Consider the following 22,813-nt stretch of genomic DNA (forward strand, 5'->3'; position numbering starts at 1 on the left):
GTACAATGATCTAATTATGTTATTAAACTTAAAACACCGAACAGTACAGCACAGGAACAGGCCCTCCAGCCCACAGTTTTGTGCCGAACTAATTTGATTACTAATCTAATTCCCAACTAAATGAATCCCTTTTGGCTACACAACGTCCATATTCTTCTATTTCCTGCATATATATATGCCTATCCAAGAACTTCTTAATAAATTCACACCCCCAGACATTTCTTTTGAACTTACTCCCTCTTAAGCTAAATGCATGCCCTCTGGTATCAGACATTTCAATCCTGGGGGAGAAAAAACACTGGCTGTCTATCTGAGCCCTTTGGATTTTCCTCAGTCTTTTCTGCTCCAGAGAAATCCGAGTTTGTCCAACCTCTCCTTACAGCACATGCCGTCTAATGCGGACGTCTGTAGCCACATAGCTCAGAGAGTAAGTACACTTGTTAAGAGCGGTGTTAACCTGCAGCTGTTGCTTCTCCAAGTCGTGTTGTGTTTGTTGTTCTCCCAACAGTTTGACATCTTTATGTCCAGTGTCTAATATGGCATCGCAAACTGCAAGGTAAACATTTCAAATGTTACATTAATATTCAATACAGAACAGCGAGTCTCTCTTCTGTCACAAGAACAAAGGTAAAATTAACAACCAACCTCAGAAGGACAACATTCTGTTGGCCTCAACCCTAAACTACAGCATCTATTATTGTTTGTCTGTTTTCAAATTTATTTGGGTGTCACTAGAGGGACCAACATTTATTGCCTACCCCTAACTGCACTACAGTGCAGAAACAGACCCTTTGGCCCATCTAGTCAGTGCTCCCCTGCATTTTTACCCAGTCCGATCAACCTTCATCTGGACAATAGCCCTTCACACCTGTCATTCATGTAACTAACCAAACTTCTCTTAAACGTTAACCACATTCACCACTTCCGCTGGCAGCATCTTCCACGCTCACCACCGTGAGTGAAAAAGTTCCCCCTCAGCTTCCCCTTAAATATTTCACCTTTCATCCTTAACCTAAGGCCTGTAGTTCGAGTTTCACCCATCCTCAGGGGATGCTGGAGGGGAAGTCTGCATGCATTCACCCTATTTATTCCCCTCATGATTTTGTATACCTCTAGAAGAGCTCCCTGTGTTTGGTAAGGTGGTGAGTTGCTGTCTTGGACACTAGACAGCCTCTGGTGAAGGTTCTCCCATCCCACTGTTGCAGAGGGAGCTCCAGGATTTAAACCCTGCAGCGATAAAGGAATACCTGAATATTTCTTAGTCAGGATACTGCACAACCTCAAGTGGAACCTGGAGGTGATTGAGTTCCCATGTACTTCCTGCCCGTCTGTCTCGATGGTGAAGTTCACGGGCTTCGGGAGACGCTGACAAAGTAAACTAGACAGTTCATAAACACAATAGACAAGAGAGGCAAGGACGTTATAAGAGGTTTACCAGATCTGTTGCTGCCTTCCGCCACGGCACACGGCTGCTTTCTATGAATCTCCAGCTGGTGAATCAGTTCAGCCTTTTCTTTCTCCAGACGGTCATTTGTCAGTCTTCCAAATGAATTAATGGAAGAACACAGATTACACAGACTTGCATGGACGATTTCAACATTGTAAAAATCACCACACAATTGTTCTGTCAGTTATTGTACTTAATTGTGTCTTGACTAATTAGTTATTACTGCTTATTGCTCACATGGATAAACAAATCTGGATTCACTCTGAGAGATTAAGTATAGATTTGAAAAGCTTGATGGCGTGGAGCCTATGTTGAAAATCAGCCATAATATTATTATCTGCTAAAGCTGGTCCAAGGAGTTATACAGCACTCTTCTGCCCTGATTACGAATGCAGAATTAGGAGCAGGAGTGGGTCATGTGGCCCCTCAAGAGGCACTGATTCTAACTGATTGCACCACCATCCAGTATGGAGGGACCACTGCACAGGATCAGAAAAAGCTGCAGGAAGGGGTAAAATTAGACAGCTCCTTTCAGGGGCAGTAGCCTCCCTGACATCGGGGACATCTTAGAAAAGCAATGCTTCAAAAAGGCTGCATCTATCATTAAGGATCACCATCGCCCAAGACATGCCCTCTTCCCATTACTACCATCAAGAAGATGGTACAGGAGCCTGAAGAAACATACTCAATGTTTTAGCAACAGCTTCTTCCCCTCTGCCATCAGATTTTTGAATGGACAAAGAACCCAATATTACTTCACTATTCTTTTTGACTCTCTTTTTGCATTATGTATTTTTAATTTTTCATATATATTTTCTTATTGTATTATGTAGTTTTAAAAATTATTTTGTATTGCACTGTACTGTTGCCCCAAAACAACAAATTTCATGTTACATGCCAGTGATATTAAACTTCATACTGAGTCTGCTCTGCTATTCGAAATAATGGCTGATTCTGCATGAGAACATTTCATACTCCCAGATAACTTTTGGATGCAAAAGCCAATACAAGCAGTAGCCAAGTATTCACAAACTCTTAAGGTAGAGAATTACTAAGGTTTACAGTTCTTTACAAGACACACTTTCTCATCTTGTTCCTTACTGAATAATTTTGTTATACTGAAGTTTTGCTCCCTGGTTCTGGAAACAATCTCTCAATAACCACTGTGTCAATTCATAAATCTCATTGGAGTTACCTTTATATAGAGGCCAGGCTTCCAAAATCCTTCTGACAGGACTTTCACCCATCTCTGGAATGAATTTTGTCTATCTAAGTTACACTGACTCCAGACCTCTTGTGTCATTGCTCAGGTGCAGTGACCAGCACTGGCACAGTCTCCACAATGCTTCCCCGCAATGATCTGTAACCAATTTCCCCCTGGGATCAATAAAGTATGACTATGACTATAACAGGACAGCTGCTCCATCACATAACCTCTCGAATGCCCTTGAGAACACCCTGGCCAATCAATTATCCTTAGAAAGGTGTCTACATACACAGGGTAATGCAGATGTGAGCAAATAGCATTGTTTGGATATGGTTGGATTCAATCACAGCACAGAAACAGGTACTTTGGTCCATCTAATCCACGGATTCCCAACCTTTTTTACGCCATGGACCAATACTATTAAGCAATGGTTGGGAACTATTAGGTTGGGAACCCCTGATCTGTGCAGAAACATTCTGCCCAGTCCCATCGTTCCACACCTGGACTGTAGTCCGCTATACCCCTCCCATGAATGTACTTAATCAAACTTCCTTTAACTTTAGCAATCCACCACTTTCACTGGCAGCACATCCTGCACTTGCACCACCCTGTCTGTGAAGAAGCTCCCCCTCAAAATATTTCACCTTTCACCCTTAACCCACAATCTCTAGCTTAGTCGCACCCAATCCCAGTGGAAAAAACCTGCACTTACCCTATCCACACACCTGATAATTTTGTGTACCTCTCTCATTCTCCTACACTCCAGAGAATAAAGTCCTAACCTATTTAACCCTTCGTATAGCTCAGGTCCTCAAGTTCCAGTAATATCCTTTCTGTAGGTAATCAGAACAGCTCACCAATGTCCTATACAACTTTAACATCCCATCTCCTGCACTCAATACTTTCATTTACAAAGGCCAACGTGCCAAAAGCCCTTTTTATGACCCTATCTACCAGTAATGCCACTTCCAAGGAATTATGGACTGGTATTCCCAGGTCCCTTTGTTTTACAGCACTCCTCAGTGCTCTACATAGTGCATGTCCTACCGTGGTTTGTCCTCCCAAAGTGCAACACCTCACACTTAAATTCCATCTGCCATTTTTCAGCCCATTTTCCAGTTGGTCCAGATCCCACTGCAAGCTTGATAGTGGACAACGAGGAAGGCAAGATCACCAGTACTGGTGTCATTTGAAAATTAGCTAATCCAATTTACCACATTATCTTCCAAATCATTAACATAGATGATAAGTAACCCAGCACCACTCCATTTGCTGCCCTGGCATTCTGATTTCTGTATTCTCCTCAGATTACAAATAGAACTGTTGCTGTTTATACCTCAGTAACTGAAATTGTCTGGTGAGGCCTGGTTCTGTTGTGGCTTCTTCAGGGAAGTGTTTAAGCACCTCAATCTGTAGTGAATGAAAGAAAAAAACGGTCAATGTAATTTTTCATGTTTACACTTCTGAATATAATTTTGAAACAGAATTCTGCAAATAAAAGTTTTACATTGCCTTTAACTTAACTCATTTCTGAAACAATTTGCCCTCAACGTTTCAGGGCACATTCACACTCTCAACTGATTTGATTAACATCAAACCAAGAGGTTCTTCAGATCATGGAAATTTTGAGGAACACACACAAATTACTGGAGGAATGCATTAAGGCAGGCAGCATTTGTGGAGGGACCTAAACAGTTGATGTTTTGGGTTGAGACCCTTCGTCAGGACTGGTAAGCAAGGGGCAGTCGCCAAAATAAGGTGGTGAGATGAAGTGATAGGTGAAACCAGGTGAAGGAGATGATGGACGGTGGTTGAAGTAAGAAGCTGGGAGGAGATAGGTGGAAGTAGTAAAAGGATGAAGGAGGACTCTCATAGGAGAGGACAGTAGAAATGCTGGAGCTCTTCCACCTATCACCTCTCAGCTTCTCACATCATCCCTTTCACCTGGTCTCACTTTTACCTGCCAGCTTGATCACACCCCTCCCCCACCTTCTCAGTCTGGCTTCAGGGCCATTCCTTTTCAGTCCTGACGAAGAGTCCTAGCCTGAAAGGTCAACTATTTATTCCCCTCCATTAATGCTGCCTGAACTGCTGAGCTCATCCAGCATTTTGCGTGGTTTGGTTAACAAATGTTATTTATTCAATTCAATTTGTGCGCACTGAATTACTGAACAAAACTCTGCCATGGATGGTCCCAAGCCTGGTTGTGAAAGGAGAATGTTGGTACAGGGCTAGAAATTAAATCCCATTAAAAAACCCAGAGCTATAGAAGCTCCAAAGACCTCATCCTTGGGAGAAGAAGGATCTTTGAAGACGAACTACACGTGGGGACAACCTGGAAGACTGGCCCAGGACAGAGGATTGAAGTAAGCAGCAAATGGCAGCCTATGCCCCAATGGGGTTGATGGACTGAAGTAAAAAAGAATTCCTGAACAAAGTGCCGTCATTAAACCATTCATTTTGATTATTAAATTGATATAAAATATTGTACAGAGCACAAAACATTTTAGGAGTAGTCTGTTAAATATCTTTAAATATTGACAACATTGCAGATATTTTAAAAAGTATACTTTTTCCCTTGTAATTTTTTCTTCTTCCTTCCTGAAACCATATGAGGGTGTTGGCGAACAGAAACCAGCAGGGAAATGAAGAATTAGAGCATGTTTGGAGTAGAGATCAGCCTCATACACAACCAGAGCCCAAGTCTGGTTTGTGTTCAGCTTGGCCAGGGTCAAATGAATTAACAAACAATGTCAGGGGTCACACAGAATAATCCACAAGGTATTTTTAGACAAGAAAAACTAAGATGCTGGAAACCTGGAGCAACACACAAAACGTTACAGGAACTGAGCAGGTCAGATAGCACCTATCCTGGCCTGAAAAGTCGACCGTTCATATCCCTCCATTGATGCTGCCGGACCCGCTAAGTTTCCCTATTGTTTTATTTGTGGCTCCAGATTTCTGCAGTTTTTCTCGTGCCTTTGTTCCCCCCCCGCCAACAAGTCTTCATTAATCTCCCTTAGACAGGATGAAACTCAGCAACTCCAGTCTCTCTTTATTACAGACCGATACCCCAATCCAATCCTTCCCTGTAATTAATGCAAATTAAAGCTAACTTGTTTTCTCACTTTCACAGTTCAGATGAATGATTTCTAACCTGAAACATTAACTCTGTCCAATTTGTTGAGCATTTCCACATTTTCTGCTTTTACATCAGCATAAAGGGAATGCTACGTTGTCAGGGGTGCTGTGCTTTAGAAGGGATGTTAAATTCAGAGTTTCTTGATCAGCTCAGACAGACATAAAAGATCACAAAGCATCAGTCAGGAAGGAAGAGGCAACCTCCCCAAATCCTTTTCCCTTAAATTGACAGCAGGGTGAATGAGTTATCCAGTTACTCATGTGCTGTTGTGGAATAGTGATGCCCACCAATTACTGACTATATTTTCCCCAGAGAAGAATAGTGAGAAAAAAAGTCCTAAATATATGATATTAACACTACCTCATTATTTTTAATACCCCACCCCTCACTTGGTTTCACCCATCACTTGCTGGATTGTATGGCTTCCCCTTTCTCCCATCTTCTTATACTGGCTTCTTCCCCTTACCTTTCTAGATCTGATGAAGTGTTTTGGCCCAAAATAGCACCTGTTTAATCGTCTCCATAGATGCTGTCCAATCTGCAGAGTTCCTTCAGCATTGTGTGTGGGTTACTCTGGCTTTCCAGTATCTACAGAATCTCCTGTTTATTACTTTTTTTAAAAATATACATTGCTTATTGTAACTGAAGAGTATTTTTTATTATGTATTGCACTGTACTGCTGCTACAAAACTTTGAATGTTCTGTATCTAATAAAGTGGCCACTGAGTATGTGGTCTTCTGGTGCTGTAGCTCATCGACTTCAAGGTCTGATGTGTTGTGCATTCAGGGGTGCCCTTCTGCACACCACTGTTGTAACGCATGTTATTTGAGTTACTGTCGGCGCGAGTCAGTCTGGCCATTCTCCTCTGACCTCTCTCCTTAACAAGGCATTTTTACCCACAGACCTACCGCGCACTGGATGTTTTTTGTACCATTCTCTGTAAACTCTAGAGACAGTTGTGCATGAAAATCCCAGGAGATCAGCAGTTTCAGAGATATTCAGATCACCCTGTTTGGCACCAACAATCACTCCATGGTCAAAGTCACTTAGGTCACATTTCTTCCCCATTCTGATGTTTGGTTTGAACAACAACTGAACCTCTTGACCATGTCTGCACGCTTTGATGCATTGAGTTGCTGCCACATGATTGGCTGATTAGGTAATTGTATTAATATGTACAGGAGTACCTATAAAGTGGCCACTGAGTGTATGTCAGTGATAATAAACCTGATTCTGATAAAAGAAGGTTCATTCTTGTTCTTAGGTGTACAATGGCATTATTTTAGTACAATGAGGAATTTAATACTGAGATTAAAAATAGGGAATTGGATTAAAGACTTGCAGAGTGGGAAAATTGAAGGATCATGAAGGAAGATGAGGGGAACCAATAGCTTTTAAAAAGATCCATTGGACTGAATAGGGAGGCAATTCTATGCATTCCATGCTGCCAGAACCAAAAAAAGTTCATACATCAATTCTCACCTGTTCCTCCATGTCTCTAATGTGTTTTGCCAATTTTTCCTCATTATCAGTTGATTCTTTCAGCAGCTGCTTAAGGTCAGTGATGCTTTGATTCTTTTTTGCAAGGTCTGTCTCCATCTCCTTTATTTTAGTCTCATACATTCTGCAAAACACGGGAAAATTAACTACAAATGATCTTTAGAACTATGTTAAATATTCCAGGGTTGAAATTGAAACAGGCCACTGTGCTGATATACAGGTTCACTTTTAAAGAATTCATCATTGTTAAATGGACAGCTAGTCATATGAAAATTATCAAAAATAAATCTGCATCTTATTCTCAGATTCCTGAGAGACCCTGGTGGATTTCTTCAGCTCAGGTTTATAATGATTTAATAAGGCAATGGTCAGATCACATTTATGTGCTGGGATTGGAGGGTCCAGAGGTGTTCCACGGGATAATCTTGGGAATGAAAGGGTTAACCATAAAACCACAAGACATGGGAGCACAATCACACCATTCAGCCCATCGAGTATGCTCTATCATGGCTGATCCCGGATCCCACTCAACCCCATACACCTGCCTTCTCGCCATATCCTTCGATGCCCTGACTAATCAGAAAACTGAACTTCCACCTTAAATATACGCACAGACTTGGTCTCAACCGCAGTCTGTGGCAGAGCATTCCACAGATTCAATACTCTCTGGCTAAAAGAATTCCTCTTTACCTTTGTTCTAAAAGGTCGCCCCTCAATTTTGAGGCTGTGGCCTCTAGCTCTGGATACCCCCACCAGAGGAAAAATCCTCCTCACATCCACCCCATCTAGTCCTTTCAACATTCAGTAGGTTTCAATGAGATCCCCACGCAGTCTTCTAAATTCCAGTGAGTGCAGGTCCAAGGCTGCCAAACGCTCCTCATATGTTAACCCCTTCATTCCTGGAATCATCATTGTGAACCTCCTCTGGACGCTCTCCAATGACAACACATCCTTTCTGAGATACGGGGCCCAAAGCTGTTCAACAACACTCCAAGTGCGGTCTGTCTTATAAAGCCTCAGCATTTTCTCCTTACTTTTATTTTCTATTCTCCTTGAAATAAATGCCAACATTGCATTTAAAAGTTGCTGGTGAACGCAGCAGGCCAGGCAGCATCTCTAGGAAGAGGTGCAGTCGACGTTTCAGGCCGAGACCCTTCGTCAGGACTAATGAAGGGTCTCGGCCTGAAACGTCGACTGCACCTCTTCCTAGAGATGCTGCCTGGCCTGCTGCGTTCACCAGTAACTTTTATGTGTGTTGCTTGAATTTCCAGCATCTGCAGAATTCCTGTTGTCAACATTGCATTTGCCTTCTTTACCACAGACTCAACCTGTAAATTAACCTTATGGGAGTCTTGCATGAGGACTCCCAAGTCCCTCTGCACCTGTGATGTCCGAACCTTCTCCTCATTTAGAAATTGGTCCACACTATTGTTCCTTTTATCAAAATGCATTATCGTACATTTCCCAACACTATTCCATCTGCCACTTTTTTGCCCATTTTTCCAATTTGTCTATATCCTGCTGCAATCGTATTGCTTCCTCAGCACTTACCTACCTCTCCACATATCTTCGTATCACCTGCAAACTTTGCTACAAAGCCATCAATTCCATTATCCAAATCATTGACAAACAAATTAAAAAGTAGCGGTCCCAATACTGAGGAACACCACTAGTCACTGGGCAGCCAACTAGAAAAGGCCCCTTTTATTCCTGCTTGCTGTCTCCTACCTGTAAGCCATTCCGCTATACATGCCAGTATCTTTCCTGTAACACCATAGGACTTTATCTTGTTAAGCAGCCTCATGTGTGGCACCTTATCAAAAGCCTTCTGAAAATCCAAGTAAATGATATCCACTACCTCTCCTTTGTCCACCCTGCTAGTTACTTCATCGAAGAACTCCAACAGACTTGTCAGGTAAAGTTTCCCTTTACAGAAACCATGCTGACTTTGACTTATTTTATCATTAATCTCCAAGTACCCCGAAATCTCATCCTTAATAATAGACTCCAACATTTTCCCAACCACTAAGGTTAGGCTAACTGACCTATTTTCCTTTCTTTTGCCTTCCTCCCTTCTTAAAGAATGGAGTGACATTTGCAATCTTTCAGTCCTCCAGAACCATGCCAGAATAATGATGACCAATCATGACCAATGCATCCATTATCTTTTCAGCAACCTCTCTCAGGACTCTGGGATGTAGTCCATCTGGTCCAGGTGACTTGTCCACCTTAAGACCTTTGAGTTTGCCTTGCACTTTTTCCTTTGTAATAGCAATGGCACTCACTCCTGCTCCCTGATACTCATGGACCTCTGACACACGATTAGTCTCTTCCACAGTGAAGACTGATGCAAAGTACTCATTAAGTTCATCTACCATTTCTTTGTCAACATTACTACCCACCAGCATCATTTTCCAGTGGTCCAATATCAACTCTCACCTCCCTTTTACTCTTTATACAACTCCAAAAAAAACTTTTTCCATCCTGCTTTATATTATGACTTTATAGTTTGCCCTCATATTTCATCTTTTCTCTTATAGTATTTTTAGTTGCATTTTGTTGGATTTTAAAAGCTTCCCAATCATCCAACTTCTAACTCACCTTTGCTACCTTATATGCCCTTTCCTTGGCTTTTATGTAGTCCTTAACTTCCCTTGTCAGCCGCGGTCACCTACCCCTGCCATTTGAGAGCTACTTCTTCTGTGGGACATAATTATCCTGTGCCTTGTGATCTATTCCCTGAAACTTCAGCCATCTAAGCTCTGCTGTCATCCTCGCAATTATCACTCTCCAATCCACCTGGGCAAGCTCCTCTCTCAAGCCTCTGTAATTCCCTTTATTCCATTGTGATACTGATACATGTGACTTATGCTTCTCCCTCTCAAATTGTATTATGAATTCAATCATATTATGATCACTGCCTCCTAAGGGTTCTTTCACATTAAGCTCCCGAGTAAGATCCGGGTTATTACACAACACACAATCTAAGATAGCCTTTCCCCAAATAGGCTCCTGTATAAGCTGCTCTAAAAAGTCATCTCATAGGCATTCAACAAATTCCCTCTCTTGCAATCTGACACCAACCTGATTTTCCCAATCCTCTAGCATATTGAAGTCCCCCCATTACAATTGTATCATTACCCTTATTACATGCCTTTTCCAGCTCCCTTTGCAATCTCAACCGCATATCTTGGCTACTATTTGGAGGCCTACATATGATTCCCATAATGGTTTTGTTACCCTTTCAGTTTTCTTAATTCCACCCACAAAGATTCAACATTCTCTGACTCTATGTCACCTCTTTCTAAAGATGCAATTCCATCTCTTGCCAAGAGAGCCACACCACCGCTCATGCCTTCTTACAAGTACCAGGGTGCTCAAAGCCTGTGCCCCTCAGCTATGTGGAGTACTTCGCCATGTATTCAACCTGAGCCTGAGGCTCCGGAGGGTTCCTGTACTGTGGAAGACGTCCTGCGTCGTCCCTGTGCCGAAGACGCCGCACCCCAGCAGCCTCAATGACTACAGACCGGTGGCATTGACCTCCCACATCATGAAGACCCTGGAGCTGCTTTGGCCTATGGTCAGGACACACTTAGATCCCCTCCAGTTCGCCTACTAGCCCCGACTAGGAGTTGAGGATGCCATCGTCTACCTGCTGAACCGTGTCTATGCCCACCTGGACAAGCCAGCGAGCACTGTGAGGGTCATGTTTTTTGACTTCTCCAGTGCGTTCAACACCATCCGCCCTGCTCTGCTGGGGGAGAAGCTGACAGCGATGCAGGTGGATGCTTCCCTGGTATCATGGATTCTTGATTACCTGACTGGCAGACCACAGTACGTGTGCTTGCAACACTGTGTGTCCGACAGAGTGATCAGCAGCACTGGGGCTCCACAAGGGACTTTCTTGTCTCCCTTTCTCTTCACCATTTACACCTCGGACTGCAACTACTGCACAGAGACTTGTCACCTTCAGAAGTTTTCGGATGACTCTCCCATAGTTGGATGCATCAGCAAGGGAGATGAGGCTGAGTGCAGGGCTACGGTAGGAAACTTTGTCACATGGTGTGAGCAGAATTATCTGCAGCTTAATGTGAAAAAGACTAAGGAGCTGGTGGTAGACCTGAGGAGAGCTAAGGTACCGGTGACGCCTGTTTCCATCCAGGGGGTCAGTGTGGACATGGTGGAGGATTACAAATACCTGGGGATACGAACTGACAATAAACTGGACTGGTCAAAGAACACTGAGGCTGTCTACAAGAAGGGCCGGAGCCGTCTCTATTTCCTGAGGAGACTGAGGTCCTTTAACATCTGCTGGACGATGCTGAGGATGTTCTACGAGTCTGTGGTGGCCAGTGCTGTTGTGTGCTGGGGCAGCAGGCTGAGGGTAGCAGACACCAACAGAATCAACAAACTCACTCGTAAGGCCAGTGATGTTGTGGGGATGGAACTGGACTCTCTGACGGTGGTGTCTGAAAAGAGGATGCTGTCTAAGTTGCATGCCATCTTGGTCAATGTCTCCCATCCACTACATAATGTACTGGGTGGGCACAGGAGTACATTCAGCCAGAGACTCATTCCACCGAGATGCAACACAGAGTGTCATAGGAAGTCATTCCTGCCTGTGGCCATCAGATTTTACAACTCTCCTCCCTTGGAGGGTCGGACACCCTGTGCCAATCTTGGACTTATTTCATAATTTACTGGCATAATTTACATATTACTATTTAACTATTCATGGTCTTATTACTATTTATTATTTATGGTGCAACTGTAACGAAAACCAATTTCCCCCGGGATCAATAAAGTATGACTATGACTATGACATGCCCTTTCGATACAAAGTATATCCTTTGATGTTAAGCTCCCAATTATAGCTTTCTTTCAGCCACGACCCAGTGACACCCACAAAGTCATACCGACCAATGTGTAATTGCGCCACAAGTTTGTCCATCTTATTCCGTATGCTATGCACATCTAAATATAGCACCTTCAGTCCTGCATTCTTCGCCCTTTGAATTTTGCCTCTGTGGTACAATTTAACTCTTTGCTCTGTCTGCATTTGTACCCAATCATTGGCTTGTTAAGAGCATAAGACACTGGAGTAGAATAAGGCTATTCAGCCCAACGTGTCTGCTCTGCCATTCCATCATGGCTGATCCTGGATCCCACACAACCCAATACGCCTGCCTTCTCACCATATCCTTTGATGCCCTGACAGCTTATCCTCAGCTCTGTCATACTGGTTCCCATCCCCCTGCCATATTAGTTTAAACCACTCCCAACGGTTCTAGTAAACCTACCTGCAAGAATATTGGTCCTCTTCAGAATCAAGTGCAACCCATCCCTTTTGTACAGGGCACACATGCCCCAGAAGAGGTCCCAATTATCCAAAAATCTGAATCCCTGCCCCCGTTCCAATTCTTCAGCCATGCATTTATCTGCCACCTCAATCAATTCCTATCCTCATAGTCGCTTGGCACAGGCGATAATCCCGAGCTTACTGCCCTTGAGGTCCTGCTTCTCAACTTCATGTATCCTTTTTTTCAGGACCTCCTCCCTCTTTCTACCTATGTCATTGGTACTAATGTACCTGATGCTGGAGGAACTCAGCAGGTCAGGCAGCATCTGTGGAAAAGAGCACAGTCAATGTTTTACGCCGAGACCCTTCATTGACTGTACTCTTTGGAGTACAGGCCCGGCGCTATCAAATGCTCCTCATACACGAACCCTTTTATTCCTGGAATCACATCTCGTGAACCTCTTCTGAACCCTCTCCAATGTCAGCACATCCTTTCTTAAATAAGGGGCCCAAAACTGCCCATATACTCCAAATGAGGCCTCATCAGTGCCTTATAAAGCCTCAGCTTTACATCCTTGCTTTTATATTCCAGTTTTCGCAAAATGAATGCTAACATTGCCTTTGCCTTCCTCACTACCAACTCAACTTGTAAATTAACCTTTAGGGAACCCTTCATGAGGACTCCAAGTCCCATTGCTACTCAGATTTTCGAATTTTCTGCCCGTTTAGAAAATAATCTCCTCTTTAATTCTTTCTACCAAAATGCATGACTATACATTTCCTAACATTGCATTCCATTTGACACTTCTTTGCTCATTCTCCCAGTCTATCCAAGTCCTTCTGCAATCTCCCTGCTCCCTCAACACTACCTGCCTCTCCACCTATATTCGTATTGCCACAAACTTCACCACAAAGTCTTAAATTTCATCATCCAAATCACTGACATAAAATGTAAACTGAAGTGGTCTCCTGCAGACCACCACCAGTCACTGACAGCCAACCAGAAAAGTTGGAGCACTACAGCGAAGAAACAGGTCCTTTGGCCATTCAGTCGATGTTAAACTGTTATTCTGCCTAGACCCTATTGACTCAACATCTGGACCATAGTGCTCCATACCCCTCCCAAGCACGTACCTATCCAAACCTCTCTTAAACATTGCTAATGAATTCATACCCTCCATTTCTGCTGACAGCTTATTCCACACACTCGCCAAATGCTGAATGAAAGTAGTTAACTTCAGGTTCCCCTTAAATATTTTACCTTTCACCCTTAATCTATGACGTCCAGTTCTAGTCCCACCCAACCTCAGTGGGAAAAATATTTACTTGCTCCATCCATACCACTCATAATTTTCTTTACCTCCAAATTTAATGTAAGAAAATGTAAAATATCACATATAGAAAGTAGAAATATTAGATTTAAATATACAATCGGGGGGAGGGGTTTGATGTTTGATTATTTTTCTTTGAATGGGTTGGTTCCATGGCTCCTCTCTGTTTCCTGACTGTCTGTGGGGAAGACGAATTTCAAGGTTGTATACTGCATACATACCTTGACAATAAATGTACTGTGAATCTTGAAATCTTTGAACTACAGTATACTAATCTCTTCTGCCAATACAATGTTCATATCCTTCCATCTCCCTCACATTTATGCTTTGTCTTAAAAGTCTCTACCTTCTGCCTCTAGCACCACCCTAGGCAGCGTATTCCAGGCACCCACTACTCTGTCAATAAAAATTACCCCTTAAATCTCAACACTTTTCTTGTCCATGTACCTGTCTAAATCTATTTTAAATAGTCAATTCCAGTTAATTGGGACACATTGGGACCAGTGTGTTTTGGCCCAGTTAAGCAGCTGCTCCAATTAATTGAGTTTTCATGGAAATAGTTATAAAAGGTATTAAAAAAAAGGACAAATTATCATTTATCTGACTAACAAATTATGTATTTGAATGAAATACAGAAACAATTAAACACTAATTAGAGCACTGGATGGAAGGGGGATGGAAGGGGTATGGAGGGCTATGGTCTGGGTGCAGGTTGATGAGACTAGGTAGTTTAAATGTTTTGGCACTGACTGGTACTAGATGAGCAAAGGGCCTGATTTTGTGCTGTACTTATCTATGACTCTGACTACCAATACTACTACAGTGCTATAAAACTATTAGTTCCAAATAGTTTTCGACAGAGGATTTCATCCAGTGTACGCTGCAGCATTCTTTTAATTGACTGTAAACAAATAAAATTAGCACACACATCTCGTGCATATAATGGACTGCTTTCATACAATGCTTTCAATGACTGAATCCTCCAAATCTTCATTTTCATTGTAATATTCATGACAATTACTGATACCTTCAAATTTTTCGTAGTTTCTAACTCGATGGTGTAGCAAAATAATTTCATTTTCACTTCTGGCCATTTCTGGCATCTCAAGCCCGAATGCTTGAAACTGCAGTGACCTTACTGGTTATTCCATGCCAACCAATGACAGAAAACACTGCTGTTTGAACACAGACATAAGTAACTGATGCTATTTAAAAACTGTTTGCTCTAAGCACAGTGTAGTGTCTAATGGCCACACAAATCCACGCAACTGACGCTAGCTAGAAACCGTTCAGCAACAATCTCCTCTCCTAATTATGTAGCATAATGTCCCAAATAAAAGAAGGGAATCCAGTTATTTTCTCGACTAGTTTTTGTTCTTTAAGAGTTGTCCCAAATAAACAGTTATTCTGATTAAACCATGGCCCAATTAACCAGAGTCCACGGTATTGTTAATATACCAGCCTCAACCACTTTCTCTGGCAGGTCGTTCTATATACTGACCACCCTCTGGGTGAAAAACTTGCCCATCACAACTTTTATACAAAAACATTAATATTTTCTATGAGTGACTGATATTTCAGCACCAGCCTAGCAGATATCTATGTTTTATGTATCGGACATTGCACTGGTACCTTGTTACGACAATGGACTTCCAGCTTTTGCTGTTAGCACCCTCAAGCTGTGGAGCCTTACTCTCTGCAAAGCTCAGTCGTTTATTTGTCTCTTCCAACTGTAGGCTTAGTCTCTCGTTCATAATCTCCAGGTTGTTCTTTGCAATTCGCAGCTTTTCAGAACAGTCACCTTCCTGTCAGTAAACATTCAGTAAAAGAGAAATCTCAGTTCCATCTCTGGCTGGTACAGGGCTGTCAGAATTTAAGTTACAGTACTTTCAGTGATGTGCAACACTGGGGTGTCAGAGTCATACAGCATGAAAACAGACCATATGGCCCAACTCGTTCATGCTGACATTGGTCCCCACCCAGCTGGTCCATATTCATCTAAATTCCTCCCATTCATGTACTTATCTAAATTTAGACAGCATCTGTGTAGAAAGAATCAGAATTAACCTTTAAGGCAATAATCTTATCAAAAACCTTCTGATTATAGTAAAAGATCACAGACCCAAACCATGAACATTGTTTCTCTCTGTAAAGGAGAAAAATGTATATTTAAAAAAGTTTGTAACTTCTCAGACTAGGCCAAAACTTACAAAAGAGGAGGCTGACCCAATTTCTTTACCTTTTTGATCTCTTTTCGTAATCGTTCATTTTCAGCTAAGATTTTCTCCATGCCTTTTGTTTTGCTCTCATAACGCAAACTCAGCTGGCCACCAATCTGCAACTTCAGTTTCTCAAGCTCTGCCTGAAATGACACACACAGTTGGATCTTAGCAAACACATGACAGAAAGTCTTTGGGTGCTAGTGTTGGGGGACAATAATTAAAGTTGTTTTGAAATACAGCTTTCTCTAGATTAAGCACAGTAACACTGACCAGGTTTGTTTTTTAGTACTGGAGAAGGGGTGAATATCAGCCAAGACACTAGGAAGAACTCCTCTGAGGTTTTTCAAAATAGAGTATTGCAATCTTTTACATCCATGACAGAAGGCAGGAGGGGTTTGTTTTCACAGCTCATCCAAAAGATGTTGCGCCTTTTTGATCAGGATGGAGGAGTTCAGGGACCAGGTGAGGTTATCGGAAATGCGGACACCAAGGAATTTGAAGCTTGATACACGCTCCACTACAGCTCCATTGATGTAGATGGGGACATGAGTGTGGCTCCTAGCATGCCTGAAGTCCACAAAAATCTCCTTGGTCTTCTGGGTGTTGTTAAGGGCCAGGTTGTTATTGGCACACCACGTGGGCAGGTGCTGGACCTTGTCCTTGTTGGCTGTCTCGTCGTCCCCTCCAGCCTTAGATCATGTCTACACAAATGTGGCTGATGTTTACAAAGCCACTACCTTCCCCCACCTGGGTCAGTCCCACCATCGTTCATTGTTTCTGCTTCCCAAGTATAGCCCGGTCATTAAACATGTGAAAACCACAATGAAGACTATTAAGATCTGGTCTATGGTCTATGTGATGACCAGCATTTGATTTACACAATTTACTAGAAATTGTGATGAGAAACCAGGGATGGTACATAGTCACCACTAAAAAAATTATTTTAGTATCATGAACACAAGGAATTCTGCAGATACTGGAAATCCATAACACACACAAAATGCTGGAGGAACTCAGTTAGTCAGGCAGATCTATGGATGGTAATAAACAGCTGATATTTCAGGCTGAGACCCTTCATCAGGATCATTTATTTGACACATTCTGATTGACTTATTTCAGTATCAAACTCTTTTGAGAACTTACTCAAAGAGCTGAATTTGTATTGGTTTTCTTATTAGAAAATTATATTAATAATTTGTCTCGGTACAGATGAGATGCATTTCCCCATCATAGATGTTGTTTGCATGTTACAGCAGTGTCAAAGCATGAGCAATCTGATGCTTGGATTTTTAAAGAAATTATGGCAATTATCACAATTTCAGCTCACTGTTAAGTGTCTTTGCAATGTAAACATTTTTGTTAATGTAGGAAACAAGTCAGAAAAATAGTTTTCTCTAGATTAAGCACAGTGACATTGACTAGGTTTATATTATTTTTATTTATTTATCTTTTAAAGAATGTTAGCTGAGAGTTGCATATTAGCCAAGGCACCAGGAAGAATTGCCCTGAAGACTTCCCCTCCCCCAAAATAGAGCAAAGGGATCTTTTACTTCCATGGTGGGGTGTGGTTTAATAGCTCATCCAAAAGATGGTACTGCAGAGTGAGCTGGGCTCCACCATTACCTTATTTTAGGCTCATGTCTCTGAATGAAGACTGAAGACCAAGATGTTCTGACTCAAAAGTGGGAGGAAAACCACTAAGTTAAGACAGACACCAATGTTATAAAATGGTGAGATTACAGTGTCTTAACACAAATTAACTAGGCTCCTCATTCCAGGCATTGTTTCCACACTGGAGACGTACCACTTGCTACCTAGACTTCTGAAATCAACCAATGCAGATTTGCAGTCTTAACCATGGTAGTAGTCTATTGGAATAAGATCTGAGCTGTAGTTTTCATCCTTTTAGCTTAACTGGAATGGCATAGGGAGAATGTATTTCTTGCTGCAGAGAATGGATATTATGTACTTTAATTTGTAGTATTGGTTTGTCAATGTCATATGTAATAAGATAGTGAAAAGTTTTTTTGGTTTATGTGCCATCCGGACAGATCCTTCCATACACAATTACACTGTAGCAGTGAAAAGAACTCTGATACCAACCTTAAGCTTGTCATTTTCCACTTCGAGACAAGTTCTTTTCTCAGTGGATACGACTCCTGGTGCCTTCTTCAGCTCCTCGTTCTCTCGTTGCACTCTCTCCACCACCTTCTTCATCAACCCGATAGTTTTCTCTAGCTCAGGCACCGTTTTGCCGCTGCGACCAGACTGCCAGACAAGATCTATACTTCATATCCATGCAATACAGACTAATTTGGCAGAACAGAGACTGACCTAAATCTAAATTTCCTTAAAGTCAAATACTACTAAAGCAATGTGATCAATAGCAGAGACAACAAAGACATTTTTACAATAAAGTTAAACAGTTTAATTGCCTGATCTGGATTGGCTGTTGAATTTTTAGTTTTGGCACACGCATAAATTTAACATCAAAGGAGACACAATAGACTGCAGATACTAGCAAGAAACAGCTGCTAGAGGAATTCAGCGAGTCATGTAGCATCTGTGGTGGGGTGGAGAACAGACAGGTGGTGTTTCTTGACCTGAAATATCAACTGTTAATTTCCCTCCATGGACACTACCTGACCTGCTGAGTTCCTCCAGCAGCCTGTTTTTTTTTGTGCGAACTTTCGTGGTCCCAGAATACATCCTACACAATCAGGAAAGCTCACCCATGACTCTACTTTCAGAGGAGGCTGAAGAAAGCTGGACTATTCACATCTATACAAACTTTATTCTACAGATGCACAGTAGAGAGCATCCTAACAAGCTGTATCATTGCATAGTATGGAAACTGCATTGTGGCAGACAGGAAGGCTCTACAATGGGTAGTATAAACTGCCCGATATATCAGCAAAAGTCTATCTGCCTTCAAGGACATATATACAGAAAGGTGCTGAAAAAGGGACAGTATCATCATGAAGGTTCACACCCACCCTGCTCATGGACTGTTTGTCTCACTCCCATCAGGGAGAAGACTATGTAGTATTCATGCCAGGATCACCAGGCTCAAATACAGTTACTTTCCGCAAGCAGCAAGGCTGATCAACACTTCTACCCATTAACCATCCTGCCATACCCAAAATCACCACTACTTTATCATTTCCTGTCAGTTACCTCCTGCACCTAGCAACACTTTATGACGTAGAATCAATCTATGTATAAGCTATCTTATGTATTTATATCTATTGTGTTTGTTATTATTATTGTTATCTTAGTCTCTTTTTTGTGCGCCACATTGCATCCGGACTAACAATTACTTTAAAAATGCAAACACGAGGGAATCTGCAGTTGCTGGAAATTCAAGCAACACACACAAAATGCTGGTGGCCTGCTGTGTTTCACCAGCATTTTGTGTGTGTTGCTTGTAACAAGTACTTGGTTCTCATTTACAATTGTGCACTGGAAATGACATTAAGCAATGCTGAATCTTAACCATCAGAGTTGATTTTTAAAGTGATGATATTTGGGATTTGTTCAAGCCCTACAGGCGATTAAACTGGGTAACCTTTTACTGTGTGTAAATCTATCCAAAAAATAATCTTATTACCAAAGTACACACACTAAATCTCTTTAAATGCCATATGGGAAATTGCCAAGGCCAAATCATGTTGCTAGGAATGCAAAGGTTTATTTTTGCATGGATTTTTCATTTCGTAGGTAGTTTGAAAGTGACCTAATAAAAACTAAATGGTACAATTCTAAGGTATCCACGCTTAGAATAGTGAGGGTTAATCATTATGATCATCCATCATACGTGCTGTGGCATGTGACACAGGTAACCATGATGTCATGACCATGATTGTTCTTGGCAAAATTTTCTACAGTAGTTTGCCATTGCTAAGGTTAATGGAGAATTACGGTGCTTAATACTAGGAAAGACTTTGGCAAATGAGAAAATACCATTCCCAATGGCAAGGGTTGCCATATAACACAGATTGAAGCTTATTAGTGAAAGGACCAGATCTGTAATGCAACAACGAGAAGGAGATTGAACAGTTTTCAACAATAGGAGCAGGAGTAGGCCATTGGGACTCACAAGCTTGCCCCGCCATTTATCTTTATCATTGCTGCTTGATGCTAGCCTCAGTTCTTCACTGCCAGTCCCTGTATTCCTCAATCTTTTAAATATTTACCTATTTATTTTAGATAGTGAATATCTAAAATATAAATATTTGCAGAATTATGGAGAATTCAGATACTGGTTTCAATGGCTCCTGAACTGTATGAAATAATGAATTACTTTTAAGATATTAAACAAATCAAATTCTGATTTATGTTGGTGTACTCTCACTAATTTGCATGCACAATATTGTGAGACTCATTATCACATTTACCCCTCGAACACTTCCAAGCTTTCTTTCCAAATCTGCTTTCTCTTTCTTGAGGAGTTGATACATTTCCTGTAAATTAACTATTTGATCCTAAGGAAAGAAAAAACAAGATCAAGATTAGCTTGATCTGTCACATGTACATCGAAACATACAGTGAAATGAGTTGTTTGTGTCAAATCAAATTAAATCAAATCAGCGAGGATTATTCTGGGCAGCCCGCAAGTGTTGCTGTGCTTCCTGCTCCAACATAGCATGCCCACTATTCACTAACACTAACCCATACATCTTTGGAATGTGGGAGGAAACCAGAGTACCAGGAGGATACCCCATGATCATGAGGAGAACATACAAAGTGGGAATAAAATCGCAATCTTATAAGAATCACTGTAAAGAACTGTGCTAACTGCTACACTACACCGAAAGAAAGAACTGATCCCAAAAGACAAGGAAAGAAAGAACTCAAAGTTCAGCAGCGAAGTTAATCCTTTGACATTTTTAGTAATACAATGTTATGAAGTAAGCAAGACTTCATGGAAGAAGGCACAAAAACCTCCAAAAATAGTGGGCTACAGGTCAAAAGTAATTGAAGAGTTGAAAGGAATCAATATGACTGTAAAACTAATGCTCCAGACCTTTAATTTCTATTCTTCTTCTGAATGTTGTCTCTCTGATGTTATGTTGAAAATTTAAAGTTAGTTTATTATCAAAGTATGCATATGTCACCATATACCACCTGAGATTCATTTTCTGGCAGGCTTTTAGAGGAAAATAAAGAAATACAATAGAATTTATGAAAAAACTATATATAACAAAGACAGACAAAAATTCAAGGTGTAAAAGAAGACAAATCGTGCAAATAATAAATAAGAAAAGTAAATAAATAATACTGAGAAAATGAGTTGTAGGGTCTTTGAAAGTGAGTCTATAGGTTGTGGAATCAGTTGAGCATTGTGGAAATTAGAACCAGAGAACCATAGAACACTACAGCACAGAAAACAGGACATTCGGCCCTTCTAGTCTGTGCCGAAACATTATTCCACTAGTCACATTGTCCTGTATCCAGTCCATAACCCTCCGGACCTCTCTCATCCATGTACCTATCCAATTTATTCTTAAAACTTAAGAGTGAACCTGCATTTACCATATCAGATGGCAGCTCGTTCCACACTCCCAGCACTCTCTGAGTGAAGTAGTTCCCCCTAAACCTTTCCCCTTTCGCCCTAAAACCATGTCCTCTTGTATTTATCTCACCTAATCTTAATGGAAAGAGCCTATTCACATTTACTCTGTCTATACCCCTCATAATTTTGTAAACCGCTATCAAATCTCCCCTCATTCTTCTACGCTCCAAGGAATAAAGTCCTAACCTGTTCAATCTTCAATCTTCCCTGTACATTGTGGGACCTATGGCTCAATGTAGCTCCTGCTTGATGGTAGCAGCAACCAATGTTCAGGCAATGCTTCTGCAGGTACAGTCGCAAGAAAAACTTTGCGAACCCTTTCCAATTACCTGGTTTTCTGCATTAATTACTCATAAAATGTGGTCTGATCTTCATCTAAGTTACAATAATAGACAAACACAATCTGCATAAACTAATAACACACAGTTGTATTTCTTCTCATCAAAACTGAATATGCCATTTAAACAATTACAGTCTAGGTTCAAAAACGTATGTGAATCCCTGGGATAATGCCTTCTATAAAAGCTATTTGGAGTCAGATGTTCCAATCAATGAGATGAGATTGGTGGTCTGGGTTGTAGACCAGTCCTGCCTTATATAAAAAAAAGACACACAAAGTCAGGTTACTGACAGAGCCTGCTCTTCTCAAGAGAAACCTGTTTATGTGCACCACACCTCGATCAAAAGAACTTTCAGTCGAACTTTTTGGCAGAAATGCATGTATCCGTCCACACGTGTGTGTAATTTATAGTATATTTTATGTATTGCACCGTACTGTCACAAAACAAATTTCACAACATTTGTCAAAGATAATGAACCTGATTCTGATCTTTTGTATCTCACCCTCAAGCTACCATCATTTTATTGCTTTTGCTTATTTTGTCTCTCTCCAATTATCCCATTAGCCCACTGACTGTCTGACCTGCACAAATGATCTCCATGGCAACTTTGACCTTGAGCTATCACAGATATTCCCTTTATCTTATTCATCCCTATTTCACCTTTGCAACAACTTTCTCGGTTCTGATAAAGTCTCCAACCTGAAATGTTAATCCTGTTTCACTTCTTATAGATGCTGCCTGACCTGCT

General features: G+C 41.4%; 1 protein-coding gene across 6 annotated transcripts in view; it reads right to left on the bottom strand.

Moving 5' to 3' along the window:
- cep290 (centrosomal protein 290) overlaps positions 1-22,813 on the bottom strand; it is a 164,900-nt gene that overhangs the window by 6,094 nt on the left and 135,993 nt on the right. For 5 of the 6 annotated variants that reach the window (XM_063058357.1, XM_063058358.1, XM_063058360.1 and 2 more), the window contains 8 exons: positions 20,547-20,633; positions 18,253-18,417; positions 16,167-16,289; positions 15,560-15,732; positions 7,280-7,421; positions 3,991-4,064; positions 1,436-1,539; positions 458-549 (listed from right to left, as the gene is read on the bottom strand). In XM_063058357.1, coding sequence (XP_062914427.1) covers positions 458-549; positions 1,436-1,539; positions 3,991-4,064; positions 7,280-7,421; positions 15,560-15,732; positions 16,167-16,289; positions 18,253-18,417; positions 20,547-20,633 — 960 coding nt within the window. The remainder of the gene's footprint in view (positions 1-457; positions 550-1,435; positions 1,540-3,990; positions 4,065-7,279; positions 7,422-15,559; positions 15,733-16,166; positions 16,290-18,252; positions 18,418-20,546; positions 20,634-22,813) is intronic. The other variant, XM_063058359.1, reaches the window with a different exon arrangement.

The sequence above is a fragment of the Mobula hypostoma genome, chromosome 9 (assembly GCF_963921235.1).
Source record: "Mobula hypostoma chromosome 9, sMobHyp1.1, whole genome shotgun sequence".
NCBI classification, from domain to species: domain Eukaryota; kingdom Metazoa; phylum Chordata; class Chondrichthyes; order Myliobatiformes; family Myliobatidae; genus Mobula; species Mobula hypostoma.